The sequence below is a fragment of the Belonocnema kinseyi genome, chromosome 8, assembly GCF_010883055.1.
Source record: "Belonocnema kinseyi isolate 2016_QV_RU_SX_M_011 chromosome 8, B_treatae_v1, whole genome shotgun sequence".
NCBI lineage: Eukaryota > Metazoa > Arthropoda > Insecta > Hymenoptera > Cynipidae > Belonocnema > Belonocnema kinseyi.
Window position 1 is genome coordinate 38,761,815 of NC_046664.1, and position 15,958 is coordinate 38,777,772.

General features: G+C 29.6%; 1 protein-coding gene across 3 annotated transcripts in view; it reads right to left on the bottom strand.

Annotated features, from left to right (window-relative positions):
- Positions 1–15,958, bottom strand: part of LOC117178880 (glutamate receptor ionotropic, kainate 2-like) — a 461,802-nt gene that overhangs the window by 6,297 nt on the left and 439,547 nt on the right. For all 3 annotated transcript variants that reach the window (XM_033370402.1, XM_033370403.1, XM_033370404.1), the window contains 5 exons: positions 11,480–11,737; positions 8,781–8,978; positions 8,462–8,687; positions 5,819–5,983; positions 5,636–5,736 (listed from right to left, as the gene is read on the bottom strand). In XM_033370402.1, coding sequence (XP_033226293.1) covers positions 5,636–5,736; positions 5,819–5,983; positions 8,462–8,687; positions 8,781–8,978; positions 11,480–11,737 — 948 coding nt within the window. The remainder of the gene's footprint in view (positions 1–5,635; positions 5,737–5,818; positions 5,984–8,461; positions 8,688–8,780; positions 8,979–11,479; positions 11,738–15,958) is intronic.

The following is a 15,958-nucleotide window of genomic DNA, read 5'->3' on the forward strand; positions in this document are numbered from 1 at the left end:
GAAGATTCTTAACTTGATCGATATTGTGTAGATTTTCTGCCTTCATGGTTTGGAGGGTTGATCTACTGTCGGTAAGGTACAATCTCTGATGATATAGCAGATCAATTAAAAAATTTTTTAATTAAAAATAATTTCTGTTATTGTTATAAACATTTTTTAAAATATAAACTAAAGTCTATCATTTTTACATACCGAAGATACGTTTTTTTACTGAAATTATACGATAATAAACTAACAGTACTAACCATACCCCCCTTTAACTGTTTTTTCATATGAAAAAAATTATTTTTGAATTTGAAATTATTTTTTTTCTAAATATCAATTATTTTTCTAATCATTCTCAGGATAATGTCTTAAAGTATAAAACTACTAAAAATATTTCGTAACGAAATTGAAATATTCCAGAAGTGAAAATTAATGCTACTAGAAAAATTCACAAATTCCAAATGTTCGAAACTTTAAAACTAGAATTTTCACAATCTCCAAATTTCATCTTTACAAAATTATTAATAGGTTCCTAAAAGTTTTAATTGCCAAAGCTTAAAATTCCGATCGAAAAAACTTTCAATGTAATATTTTTACCTATTACAATAATATTTTATTTTATATCGCGAATAATGAAGATTTAAACGAAGGTTCAAATTGAAAAGAGCTCCTAAAAGCTTTAAACTATACTCGTATATCTGTATAATAAAAATACCAATTCCTTTAAATTTATTTCTTTAAAAACTAATGCTTTTTCATTCAAATCACTTTTTCCAGGAAACAAGTTAACACAGCCTAAAATTGTTAAAAAAATCACGCATCTCCTTTGAAAAGTTGTGAATCTTCTTTGAAACATATTTTTTTTTAATAAAAAAACAAATTCACGACGAAAAACGCATAAAAAATACATGTAATACATAATTGGTAAAAAATTCTAAATTGTTTCTAAATTACATAATTTTAATGATTTTTATTGGAAAATGCCAATTTTTGATTGAAATCCCAGCGTTACCTAAAATTGTTAAAGAATTATGAAGCTTCTTTGAAATATAATGATTTTTTAACAAAAATTTTAATTTTCGACGAAAAATACTAGCGAAATCCGAAATTGTTCAAACTTGCAAATTTTATTATATCAAATGAAAATCTTGAAAACAAGTTTTTGTAACAATTTCATTTTATTATCCCTTTGAATGTGTGAAACAGTTTCCACATTATTTTCTGCTAGCAAAATGTGGAGAAAATAATTATTCACCAATATCAAGAATTAATTAAAATTAAAATGTTCAACTTTGAAAAATGTTTAAAAAAATTTAGAAATAATTGTTATCATCACATTGAATTACTTATTTGGAAATTTTTTTCAACTTAATTCATGTTGCAGAAAATTCCTAATCTTTATTAATAGGTAAATAGGTACAAACTTGTTTAATATGATTAAGGGTTTATGAAAAGAATCCTTTTGTCATTTTTAAAACATTTGGTCAAAGCGTTATGAACAGAATATTGATTTCTTTATTATTATGTTGTCATTTACAATTTAAAGTTTCTGCTTCAGAAATAAATTTGTAGAATTAAAATTCCTTATTTTGAAATTGCGATTTAAAAAATACTCGAAAAATTGAAAAATCAAACTGAATACAGTCACCTATAGTCATATTCACGCAAATATTTTTTAATAGTTAAAATTTTTTATTTATTATTCGCTTTGCAAAATTTAAAACCGTTTATCCATTTATCTTAGTTCATCTTAGACATCTGAAGGCTTACTTAATAAGACGTATACAATTATTCACTTTTTAACATTCAAACAATTTCAACTTTTAAATTTGTAACGGAAATATAATATTCTTTTTTTTCAATGTTTGCAGTAATATATTAATATGATATTTTAAACAAAAAATATTTTTATTTAAAACAAAAAACAGTTGAATTTGTCCTATAAAGAACAGATTTTCAACAAAATAGCTGAATCTTAAACCGAAAAAAAATAATGTTTAATTTACTTTTTAGAACAAAAAGATGAAATTTTATCCTAAAGAGACGAATTTTGTACAAAAAAGTTAAATTTCTTAATCGCGGAAATATAAATTTTCAATGAAGTAGGTAAATTTCCAACAGTAACAACATACTAGAACTCTACAAAAACCGATTAATTTTCATATCAGAAAGATGAATTTTCAACCAAATAGTTCAATTATTAGGCACAAAAGATTTTTCAGTTATGAAAGAAATAAAAGTCACCAAATTATAATTTTAGCGGATAAATAATTTTGAATAAATAATAAAAATTTATTTTTTTAATTTTTGTATTTTAAACTGACTCGAATTATGATTAAAATGGAAAAAATGTTTCAAAATTAAAAAAATTTCCCTTCAAACTTCTAGATATTTTCTAGATTTGTAAAAATCTTTTGAAATGTTTTAATACCTTTTCAACTTTTCTTTACAAATTAATTTAAAAAATAAAAATTCAAGCATAATTTCGCCAGAATCTGAAGGAAAGGTTTATATTTTCTTAAAGCCTTTCAAACTTCCTTAAAATTTTCGAAGTTTTTTTCGAAATCTTCAAAAATTTACATTTTGTCAACATTTATTTGAAATCTTTTCAAATTTCAAAGAATGTTTTTAACCATTTCTAAAACTCTTAAGAGTTTTGAATATATTGCAAAATTATTTGCATTTTGCAACAATTTTCTCAAAATTTTGAAAAATTAAAATGTTTCCTAAAAATCTACCAGATTCTGATATGAAAATTTTGGAAATCTCTTGAAATATTTTAAAATCTTTTTAAATATTCTTATAAAAGTTAATAAAAAAATTAAAATCACCTCACATTTCTCATAAACCCGATGTTTGCAAAATTTTAATTTTAAAAAGCATACAAAAAATGACAGCATCATCCAATAATGAACGGGGGTATCCCGATAACAATAGTTTCGAGATATTAATCAAAAATTATGACATGCACTTTTTAATAATTGAAAAACTAGCAAAAGCGCGCTACGTGCGCGCAAGCATTATTTTAGACATTACGAAAGGATATTTAATTTTGTGGATCGAGAATAAGGATTTTGAAAAATAAACCACTTTTTTATAGTAATACGTTTAATTTTTGGTCTCATATAGACCTACCCGGAAAACCAGGGAATGCCCGGGAATGTTTTTGAGAGCGTGCTCAATTTTATTTGAAAATTAAATATAAAAGAATAAGAATTATGCTTTATTCTTCAAAGTAGCTGTATTTTACTGTAATGAACTTTTTTGATGAAAATTCATTTTTCTCCTTTGAAATAAAGTGTTTTAACTGAAAGATTCACTATTATATTATTGGTGAAAAATTGATAGTTTTTTATTGAAAATGTATGTATTTTATTGAAAACTCCATCTTAATAGAAAATTAATCTCATTTGTTAAACATTCAACTTTAGGCTAGGAAATTTAACAATTTGTAAGACATTTTTTTCTCTGTCATCTGAAAAATTTTCATTAGTAGACAATTGAACTCATGTTGAAAAGTTGTCTTTTTTTGTTGAATTCAACTGTATTTTAATAAAAATAAAAATATTTTTTTGGTGAAATATCAAATACTACATTTTTCGTTCAGAATGCATCTTTCTTGAAATAAAAATGTAATTACTTGCTTCAAACTTAAACTCTTTTAATAAAAATTAATTTTGTCGTTGAAGATTCATCATTTTAATTTGGAATTCATTAATTTGGCTGAAAAGTGAGGTATTTGATGAAATATCGTTTCTTTTATGGTTAATAATTCAGATTCAGTATTTCATATCTTGAAATGGCTGTTAAATGAGATATTTCATTGGAAAATTTGTTTTTTTGTTGTTGTTGAAAATTAACCTTCTTTACTGAAAACTGTACTACATAAGTTAAAACTTAAATATTTTTGTTGAAATTTTTGTTGTTCAATTTTTAAAAATTCTGGTTTAAAATTTAACCATTCCAGTTAAATTTATCATTTTAGTTAAAAATGCATCACTTTTTGTGAAAATTTAACTATTGCTTTAAAAATGAATTTTTTGTTTCTTGAAAATTTATCTTCTTTTGTTGGAAATTCTTAAATTTTTATCAAAATTCATCTTTTTTGGTTGAAAATTCATCTTTTTTTAAATTTAAGATGTAACTATATCAATGAGATATTTCATTATTTTAATTGAAAATGTGTCTCTTTAATTGAACATTAATTATTTGAATTGGCAAATTAAATATTCAAATTTTTAGATGAAAATTCATCTTTTTTTAGTTGAAAATTAACGCATTTCAATAAAAATTCGCCATTTATGCGAGCAGATCTTCTAAAGAAAAATTGATCTTTTTCGTTGAAGATCCAACTATTTCTGTTAAAGAATCTTCATTTTAGTTACAAATTTATCATTTCAGCTGAAAATTTATCAGTTAGGTTGAAAACAAATATAAACTGAGAATTTAACTATTTCATTTTTGGTTGAAAATTGATCTTTTTTATTTCAAAATTCAACAATTTAACTGACACTTTTTCTTTTTTAGTCGAAAATTCATGTCTTTATTTGAAAAACCGCCCTTTTAGCAGAAAATTATTCTACTTGGTTGAAAATTGAAGTTTTCCAGTTAAATATTCATGAATTTAGTTGAAAATTCATGCCTATTTCAGTTAAAGAATTATTCCTTCTTACAATTTCGAAATAATTCCTCTAGTAATCTGAATTGTCTCTTAAACTCTAAAAAAAGTTGAAAACCATTTCATTTTAAAAGTTTCAAGGAAACTTAATACGGTATATAAAGATTTAATAATTGAAATGGTAGAGAACATTTTTTTGTTAGATATCTCCTTAATTATCATTAAAAAGGATCTCTTTGGCTTCTGAAAACTATCATAAATAATGTTTGAGCTGAAATTTTCTAATTTTTTAAAAATCTATAAAAATTGCAAATATTTCATTGTATAGTGTGTGAGCTTTATAAGTTTGCTTAATATTAGATAATCCTACATTTTTCGTAAACCTGAAGTTTGCAGACTTTTTATTTTAAACTGGAAAAGGCAACAACAGCTTCATCCAATCATGATTGTTAGTGAAAAAACAAAAAGGGCTTGTCTCATATTTTTTACCCATAAATGATTCACGAATAAAGTATTAATCCGACAATTAAAATTGTGATTTTAATTTAAATTTAGATCTTACGTTTTGTATTTGCTCCCCATTTTAATTTCCTCTCATTTACTCTTTGCACTCATTTATAATGAATTCTTTCTCGAATAATATTTTTACGTGATATATAATTTAAATCTGGACAAGTTGAAAATTAAAACAGAATGATATTTAATCTCAGGACTCGACTTTTTTAAATATTGAAATTTGATTGTATATTTAATATATTTTATATGATTTGAGTTATAACTTTTCGCAAGATCACAGAAAAATTAAAAAACTTTCTCACCTTTTTGCTTATAAGCCAAGCATGTTTCATGAAGAAGATCAAGAGGGGCTTCAATGCGTAATGAGTTCGTGCTAAAGTACATGCAAAGTATAAAGAGACGAGCAAAATTAAAGTGTAATGACTAATTCTAAAAAATGTAAAGGAAATTATTAAAATATAACAACTTAAATCTGTTCTATATATAAGCAATTTCATATTTTTAGGCGAGTTTCACCTGTTCTGTTGGTGCATTCTTTTTAGAATTGTAGCAAAATTCGAAGATTGCGATTAAAACGGCAAAAGCTAATCCACAAAGAAGAACCACAAAAACTCCCCCTGCAAAAAAAACACAAATTTTTGTATAACAATGCTCAAATTTAAAGAAATTGAGGTTTAAAATTATTGAATTATTGTTTACCTATGTTATCAACTCCTAAAGCATTGGCTTTGCTTTCTTTTCCTTTATCATTTTTCATGCAAGTATCACCTTTACTTTTCCACCAGTGATTATAAAGAGCTTGAATTTCCCCTTTTTCTTGCAATTCCAAAATAGCCAAGGATATTTTGTCCCGCCAAGGAGAGCCTGGAAAATAATGATATTAAAAAATATGAGTTTAAAAAATTATTGTCAGTGTTTTACATGGTTGAATTTTATCTAGAAGAAACCAACAATGGATAACAAATAATTACAAAAAATAATGTATGTACAAAATTATTTTTATTCAATCAATAGCTAAGAAATGATACACGTTATAATTAATTGAATTCAAAATTAATTATGTAGCGCATATTTGCGCTGTGAATTAGTGATTATCCACAGTAAGTTGCATTATCCACTGTAAAACGGTTTCACGTATATTTATCTTAAATAAAAAAACGGCCGTATAATTACTAGAATTTTTGATATATATTTATTTTATAGAACAAGCAAAAATTAACCGTTTGTGGAAAGCTGTGATTTTCAAAAATAATTATTTCAATTGAAATAATGAAATGAAAATAAAGACAAATTTTTCAATAACATATATAATATTATTAACCTTAATTATCAAAATAAAAAAAAACAGGCCATGGTAGAGCTTAACCAACTATAAATGAAAAATGTTTAATTGTGGGATTTACTGGTTAATTATGATAGTAGGTTGTCCCAAGGAAATTAAAAAATTAAACATAAAATCATCACCTGAGACGTTTTTGAGGAAAGATGTTGTTTTAGAAACTTCGTATTTAATTTTATATATACGTTGTGCATATTTTGAAGGTTTAGGATAGAGAGCATCTCTTAAAATTTCTTTTGAAAATGAAGCTTATAAATATACTTACGAATTTTTTATTTTATTCTCGTACGTACTTGGCTCAAAAATAAATATTTATTTTCGCCAGCTGAATAAAAAATAACTGAAGTTGTAGACATATAAATATAAAACTAATGTAATTAAAATTGGAAGTTGTGAATGATTAAAAAAACTGTACGTTTGTTATTTTGATACTAAAATTTGACATTTTTCAAAATTAACTTAGCATAAAACCAACGTGGGTTATAATTTAAAAAGAAAACTTTTTTTTTTTAACTTGAATATAATTACTTGAAACTAATGATTTTTTGAAGCTCTTCGCATAGGATCCTTGTTAGAGAGATTGATCAGCGAACTGGGTTGGAGCAGTATTGCGGAACAAACGTGTTGTTTAGATAAACAACAAGCGAATTTTAGATTGATCTAAAAATCGATACACCCCCACCCCTCTCATACCTTTTGTACACTTCCCCTTCTCACTTTTCTCATATGAACTCCCTGATCCCCAGCTAGAATTAAATCAGTCACGCCTACCCCAAAATAAATTTGGTTTGATGGCATTATATTAATAATAATTATTAGATTTCAAAAATTAAAAAATACTCAAGAATTTACGTTTTTCTATTTATTAGCCTTTTGCATCAAAAACAAAATTTTATTTAAAAAATAGATTTTAAAGAAGACTCACAATTTGTTAAGAATTGTTGGTATTTTTAGTAAAAATTAATTAGATTTCAGAAAAGTTTAAAATTATTGTACCACTGTAGGTTAGACTAACGGTTTTCAATATATAGATTTTAAAGGAGAGATACAATGTTGGAACAATTTAAGGTCATGTTAACGTTTTAAATATGAAATCGTTATTCTAAATAATAATCATTGAATTTCAAAGAAGGTTTACAGAAGAGAAAAATCGATCGCTAGATTAGGTTAGGGTTTTTCTTCAGCAATTATTGCTTAAAATAAAATAATTAGATTTCAAAGAATATTAACAATTTTTTAACAACTTTAGATTATTTTGGTGTGTTTTACCTGTAATTGATATTTTTCATCATAAGTAATTATAATTCAAACAATATTTAGAATTTTTAAAGAATTTTAGATGACGCTAGTGTTTTAGACAAAAGAATTAAATTTTAAACTATTAACAATTGAAGAAAATTAAAAATGCAAGAAGACTGGAAATTGAGTTTGCAACTGTTGTAAATTCAACTTACAATTTTCTTTTTTTTATAGTTTCAAATTTAATTATTGAAAAATGAAGCTGTTTTAAATAGATAAAAATCGACAATTCTATTTTTAAATATATAAAATACAAGAAAAAAATTTGTTAGTAAAAACAAGTGCTTGAAATGTAATATACGTAATTTTACTTGAGAATTTGATAAATCAAGATTTTAATTCATACAAAAATGTAAAAAAGTCGATCTTTCCGAAAATGAGTCGCCATTGGCAAATTAAAAAGGAAATTTATTAGATTAAAAAAATGTAATGTTGGAAACAGAATGCGTAGGGTTGATTATCTGTTTATTTTACATTAATTTTATATTTTTATCTCCAGTGCTTCTAGAATAGTTTATCATTTCAATTGATCAATTAAAAGTATCGTTATCATTATCATTTTTACCAAAACAATATAAATAAAAATTTGTTTAAATAGTTTTAACATTCTTAATAGAGCAATTTCGAGTGGAAATAATCTAAGAAAGATAAGATGAAAGAAAATAAAAAAAAATTCTTTGCATTTTATAAAGCTTCTCTCTTACCCATCGGTGTAGCAATTCCGTATCCTTTACTATCTAAAAGTCCTCCAATTTGTGTGAGATTACAATCTCTTTGAACTATATAGTCCAACATTGTAGATTCCATGAGAAAAGCATACTGTCCTTGAAGGACTCTTTGAATTCCTTCTTCATAAGTTGGCACAAAGACTGAAGGCTTTTTATTCTCCATGAATCTCCACATTTTTTTGTACGTCTCAATCATCGAGTCCTGAGAGATTCATACAATAAAATTAGCATATAAACATTATATCACATAAGCAATACAAATATAAAATTATAACAGATTGAATATTCCAATTACCCGAAAGAATGTCATGGTACTACCACTGTCCAATGTTCCATAGGAAATGTCGGTTTGACTAGCCAGATCTTCTGCATTTTCTATTGGAGTTATCATACGCTCTACTGTTAAAAATGCAGCGAGATTTGCAGTGTATGATGAAATAATTATTAGCGTAAAAAACCACCAAATTCCACTTACGATGCGTGTACTGGTTGCCTGTTGATTAGAGATCAATACTTAAAAATTGTATTTGATTTTATAAATGTTAGATATTATATTAACAGGGCTCCCACATTAAGAAGCTAATTCATTCCTTAAAATTCCCCCCCACTTTCTTCTTCTACTTCCTCTCCTCTATGCGCTCTCACTTCTGCTACTTCTCCCTCTTCTACTTTCACTTTTTCCTTACCCCTACTTGTCTTCATTTCTTCCTACCTCTCTCTTCCCTTACTCTCACTCCCCCTACTTCTGTTACTCCCATTTCTTATTTCCCCTTCCTTCACCTAGTTCCAAGTTCTTTTCTTAGCTACACCTCCGTTACTTCCCTTACTCCCCATTTACTACACTTTTTACTTTCTTATTACCTCTCCCTTCCTCTTCCCACAGCTTCTCTACTTCAATTACTCCCCTTTCCTACTTCCTCTTATTTCCTCTAGTTCCCATCCCTTCCTCTAGCCACACCTCCGATACTTCCCTTACTCCCCCTTTACTACACTTTTCACTTTCTTACTACCCCTCCCTTTCCCTACCCACAACTTCTTTACTTCCATTATGTGTTTCCTACACAATGTATTTCTTATTATATATTTCCTACTTCCCGCCATTTTCCGACTTCTCATCATGGTTCTCCTTCCCAAATTTCCCCTCTAAGGAAAGAAATACTAAGGACGGACACCCGACTGAAACTGTAAAGGTTTCTATCCGGGGTTATGATACACTAAATTATGAAAAAGTGACCTGTTTAAACCAAAAAAATGACCACAAGTGACTAATTTCTAACTTAAAAAGTGAAATAGTCTACTAAAAGAATTCAGAATGAAATCAAAACAATTTAAGTTAAATTCAAGAGAATTCAAATGAATTAAAAAAAAAACCCGAAAAAACTTCCATAATTCAAGTTAAATTAGAGTAAATTTAGAAAAATTTAAGGGAATCAAAGATACTTAAATGAAACTCATAAGAATTTGATTGAATTTAACACAATTAAATCAAACTAATTATTCATTGAATTGAATAACTTGATGGTACATAGAGTTCAGGGCAAATTAATAAGAACTGAGGATGAGTTTAAAAGTAACTAAAAACTATGTTAAAAATCAAAAATATTTCATTAATTTTAGTAAAATTAGAGTAAATTTGAAGAAATTCTAGGAGAATTAAAAAAATCAAGAGAATTCCAAAGACTTTAGAAGAATACAAAATAAATTAATAAGAATTCATGATAAATTAATAAAAATTAAGGGTTAATTTCTAATCATTTGGAAAAAATGGTATCCAAAATATTCCAATTAAAGTAAATTTAGTCAAATTTAAGGAAATGCAAGAGAATTCGATTAAATTCATAGGAATTCAAGATGAATTTTAAATAATTAAATTGAACCCTTGGGTGGAACAATTTTCTTGAATTTATTAAAAGAAATTACTAAAAAGGTATTTTTATCTGTTACAGTAAAGATAGTGACTTTACCTTAAAAAATTAACCAAATTAGGAACCGCGCGCCTGCAAAAATGGGTTTCATATTCTATTGAGATCTTAAATTAAGTCGTTCAAACCTTCTTTCTTATGTATTTCCTCCCCTAATCACCCTACTTTTTCCATTCCTTCTCTAGTCTTCTACTTCTCCTCACCCTACTTCATCCTTCGCAATCCCTTCCTTCTCCAACTTTTTACTCCCGTACTTTCACCTCTCCTTACTTGCTCAGGTAATATTCCCCTCACCCTACTTCTCTTTCCCAACCATCATCTTCCCTTCTCCACCTACCCGTACTATCCTACTAGCCATCCCTTCACTTTCCTCACTAGCCTTCCTCACTTCCAATAATTTGCCCTGCTTCCTTTTACTTCTGCTTGATACTTTAATTTCTCTACTTTTCCTTCCGAATTTCCCCTTACTTATCCTACTTCTCTACGCCTCATTTTCCCTTGCTTTCCATACTTCCCTTCCTGTGGTCTAATTTCACTTCCCTCACTTTCCTTCACTTCCATTCCCTACACAACTTCTCCTACTTCTGCTCCCTCATCTCCTCGCAATTCCTTTACTTTCCCCTCCCCTACCATAATTTACGTCACTTGCCCCACTTCCCCCACCACTTGTCATTCCTCATTTCCCCACCCTTCGTTTACCCTTCTGGGAAGAAAATATGACTGACGGACAAATGGACGCCCAACCTAAACTAGAAGGGTTTCTGCCCAGGGCTGCTAAACCCTAAAAAGAAATTTGAGAAAAGAAGTAACAAAAAGTGACTTTAATGATTGTGTAGAAGCTCTGTGTATGAACTAATCAATATATTCGTTTGATACACATATAAGAGTTAAGGAAAGATTTTCCCTAATTTTCCTTCACACATAATGGATGTTCCTCTATAATATTGAACATTTATAACCAAAATCTTTGAATAGAAATATTTAGCATTTTTTTTTCATAAAAGTCAAAAAGTCTAAAGAAATAATGACATTTTTTATATACAAAAGATCCTGAATGCTGTTATTGTCGTACCTTGGGATTAAGGTCACTTCCCTGTTGCATGAGTGTCCCGATTGTGAACCAGAAGCTGTTCGACAACGAAAACTGATTTTCGACAATTTCCGGTCCCGCGTGGCACGGATGAGGATTGTTCCACTCGTAAGGACTGAATCGAGCAACTACGAACATCGTTACAGAAACCAGGACATACGCAGCCAATACGTAGAGCCAGATTTCAATAGCCAGAGGGTTCATGAACGAAAAAAGTCTCGCTGGATGACTCGTTGGAATCTGCATAAAAGAAAGATGATTTATATTTTTATTATGTATGAATTCAATTTTTAGTTCCAATTTTTTTTTCTTGTGAACAAACTTTTAATAAAATAATTAAGTTTTCAACCAATGAGATGGATGTTCAACTAAGAAAATAAATTTTGAACAAAGTATTTTAACTTTTATTCAATTATTTGGATGTTTAATAAAGAAGATTAATTTTAGTCTCAAAAAGACGAATTTACAACAAAACATATACATTTTCAACCAAATAGTAGTTGAATTTTTAACTAAAAACGATCATTTTTTAACAAAAAATGTAACAGATAAATTTTCAGTTGGAAAAATTAATTTTCAATTAAAAAGAACGAATTTTCCACAAAAATGTTAAAATTTCAACCAGACCTTAGAATAATCAACTAAAAGCGATGAATTTTGAATCGAGAATATCGATGATTTCTACGAATATTAGGCTATTTTTAGTTACCGTTAAGAAAGCGTTTTCCCCTAGATGCAAAAAGTAGGGAAAACCCTAGAGATTTTCTAGTTAGATTTTCACAGGCAATACAAAAAATTTGTCAGCACGGGAGAAGTGACCAGGTTACTCTTATGGATTTTGAGCTGCTAAATCCAAATCGTGGCCTCAAAATTTCTCCTCTACGTCTCATTTTTCCCCTAGATACAGGAAATAGGGGGAAACCTAGGGATATTCTGGATATTATTTTGATAACACCAGTAAACGGAAGAATAAACATACTGGTATCATATTCTCATATGTTGGGATTCGTAAAGACAAAATTAATTCACAAAAATTCCGTAGTGTGCTTAACGTTTCCCCTAGCTTGGATAAATCTAGGGAAATTGACGGTATTGCGCATGTTATACTGACTTATAAAGCAAAAAATAAGAAAAATGCTATTTCCTCTGCGATTTTGCGCTCTCAATCTAAATTTGACTAGTACATTTTTCGAGCTTTTACCATTTTATCCCTATGCAAAAAGTAGGGAAAAGCCTTGGGATTGTCTGGTCACACAGGCCATAAAAAAATTTGCCTGCACGAAGCAAGTGACTAGGCTAACCTTATGGATTTTGAGCCGCTGAATCCAAATCTATCTTTATAATTTCTCGTACACGTCTCAGTTTTCCCCTAGATGCAGGAAAAGGCAAAAACCTAGGGATATTCTGGACATTATTTCTATGATACTAGTATACGCGAAAATAGACACATGTATGTTATATTCTTAAGTGTAGCAACTTATAGAGACTTAATTTTTGCACAGAAATTCTCTAGTGTGCCTTTTATTTCCCCTAGCTTGGGTAATTCTTTGGAAATTGAAGATCTTTCTCATATTATATAGAGTTTTAGGGGGGAAAAATGCCATATCTTTTGCAGATTTGCGTGCTAAATCTAAATTTGAACCCCAAATTTTTTGGGCTTGTTCCATTTTCTCTTCAGTTGCAATATGTTAAGAAAAGCCTAGAGAATTTCTGGTCACACAGGCCCACAAAAAAAAAGTTGCACGGGACATGTGACTGATTTCGCACGCAAAACTGTAATGGATATTAGGTTTTTTATTTTTTCCCGCGTAAATCTATATAATCTGAGAAAGACCTTTAATTTCCTTAGAATTACTTAAGCAAGGGGGCTACAAGGCACACTAAAGAATTTCCGAGTACAAATTAAGTCTCTGCAAGTCGTTGCACTTAACAATATAATATCGATGTGTCTTTTTTCGCGCATACTGGTATTATCAAAATTACGTGCAAATTAACCCTAGTGTTTTCCTTGTTTTCTACATTTAGAGGGAAATTGAGACGTGCAAGATAAATTCGGAGGCCAGACTTGGATTCAGCGGCTCAAAATCCATAAGGGCAGCCTAATCACTTGTCTCGGGCAGACAAGTTTTTTGTATGGCCTGTGTGACTAGAAAATTCCCAAGGTCTTCCCTTATTTTCTGCATATAGGGGGAAATTAAGACGCGGAGCACACATTTTAAGGCCATATTCAGATTCAGCGACTCAAAATCCGTAAGAGTATTCTAGTCACTTGTCTCGCGCAGGCAAATTTTTTGTATGGCCTGTGTGACTAAAAAATCCCTAGGATTTCCCCTATTTTTTGCATCCAGGGGAAAACTGAGACGTGTAGGAGAAATTCTGAGGCCCTATTCGGATTCAGCGGCTCAAAAATACATAAGGGTAGCCTAATCACTTTTCTCGTGCAGACAACTTTTTTGGTGGGCCTGTGTAATTAGGCTAACTTCATTTAGCTAAGTTTTCAGAGGGAATAAATAAACTATAATTTTTAGGAAAATTTTCTACGAATCCAAAACCCCAGTATCTTGCATTACAGTTTGTAGTGTAATTTACACTCCTATAACTTTCAAAGCAAGACATTTTTAAAGATTTTTATTTCTTTTAACACTTTTACGTTGTTACTAAATTTCATACAAGAATGAAGTTATCTTAATTGTTATCTGTAGCGGAAAGATAGACTAAAGCTTATTTGTAATAAGATGATAGACTCTTTCTTAACGGTAACGGAACAATAGTTTAATATTCGTCGAACCCATCGACATAATAGTAGACTTTTCAATTAAAAAGAATTAAGTTTTTAATTAAGAATTAAGAAGATTAAGTCTGTACTTAGATGCTTTAATTGTAAAATAAAATTACTGATTTTAATTTTTTGTCGCATTAAAAAAAATCCTCTCATGTAGCTAACCCTTCCTAAATGACGCTGAGCCGCAGTTAAGTGTAGCAGAAGCTGCGCTGGGTGCTTGGGGTTGCGGTTGTTACTTAGTCGAACAATCGGGCGTAAACAAACATTTGCGGAGCTGGGTATAATGAGTTAGTTCCCACCCCCCCTTGGCCCCAAAATTGGCGCTATAGAGCATTAACACCGTACTTTAGAAATATTATATTCGATTGTCGATGTCGATTATACATAATTTCGATTGTTTCAAATATACACCTAGAAATGTGTCGGTCAGGATTATTGCTCTCTTGTGCAAATTTCTCAAAACATGTGAATATCGCCGGACATGCGACCTGGAATTTTACTTAAATGAAAAAATCTATCGCTAAATTCCACATTGAACGCCGTCATAGTAAGTTTCGAATTAATCAATTGTTGATTTAAATCATATACATTGTGTGGTTCTAATTTTAAAGGTACACAATTTTTCTAATTTTTTAAAATCCTAGCATATAAAATTAAAGACTTCATGGTTGCATAATTTTCAATTTCAAGGGTTTGTGATTAAACAATACTGAACTAAATGAGTTCAGAATAAATTCAAACAAATATAAAAATTCTCATAATAATTTCTCAAGTTTAAGTCTTGAAAATGAAAAAATTTAGAACTAGGCATTGAAAAGTAAACTATTGAAGCTAAAGAGCGGGGAAGAAAGGGAGGAAGCAAAAGTGCTGCTACAAATAATTGAGTAGGTTAAAGGTAATGTAGGGAAAGCTAGGATGGAGGGGAGAAATGAGAATGAAGTGGCGGTGGTGGAATTGGAGAGCTGGAAAGAAAAATTAGGGGTGATGCGTAACAAAAATAGGATGAAGGATTAGAAGGTTTTCATCGATTGAGATTTTACGAGGAAGGAAAGAGATGTGCAGAAAATGTTAAATGACAGGGCTAGGAAGGAGAGGAGTGAAAGGAGAGCGGCGAAGATAGGGTATCGGAAAATAAAAATAGATGAAAAAATGTGGGTATGGGACGAGGAGAAGGAGGTGTTGAAGGAAGTGCAGGGGAATTTCTTTCGTGGGAAGTAGAGGGGCGGGAGTAAAGCAGCGTGAATGAGTGTTAAAGGTGCTGTACTGGAATGCAGCAGGGTTAAAGAAGAAAGATGAGGATTTCTGAAGGTATATTCAAAAATGTGATGTTGCTGGACTGGTAGAGACGTAGATGGAGAGAGCAGAATGGGATAGAGTAGAGCCAAAGTTACCAAGAGGGTATAGGTGGAGGCTACAGGAAGTGGTCAGAGTGAAGAGGAAAGGAAGGGCTAGTGGGGGAATTATAGCAGGGATTTGGGATGGATTAGAGGAAGAAGTTCATGTAGAGGGAAAGGGAGAGGGTATGCAAATGAGGGTAGTAAAGCTAGGAGGGGTAACGCGTAAGTTTGTGACTGTGTACAATAAGGATGGGATGGGAAGGGTTTAAGAAAGGGTGGAAAACTTACTAGAAGAGAGAGATGAGGGTATGGTGATACTGGGGGGCTTTAATTCAAGAATTG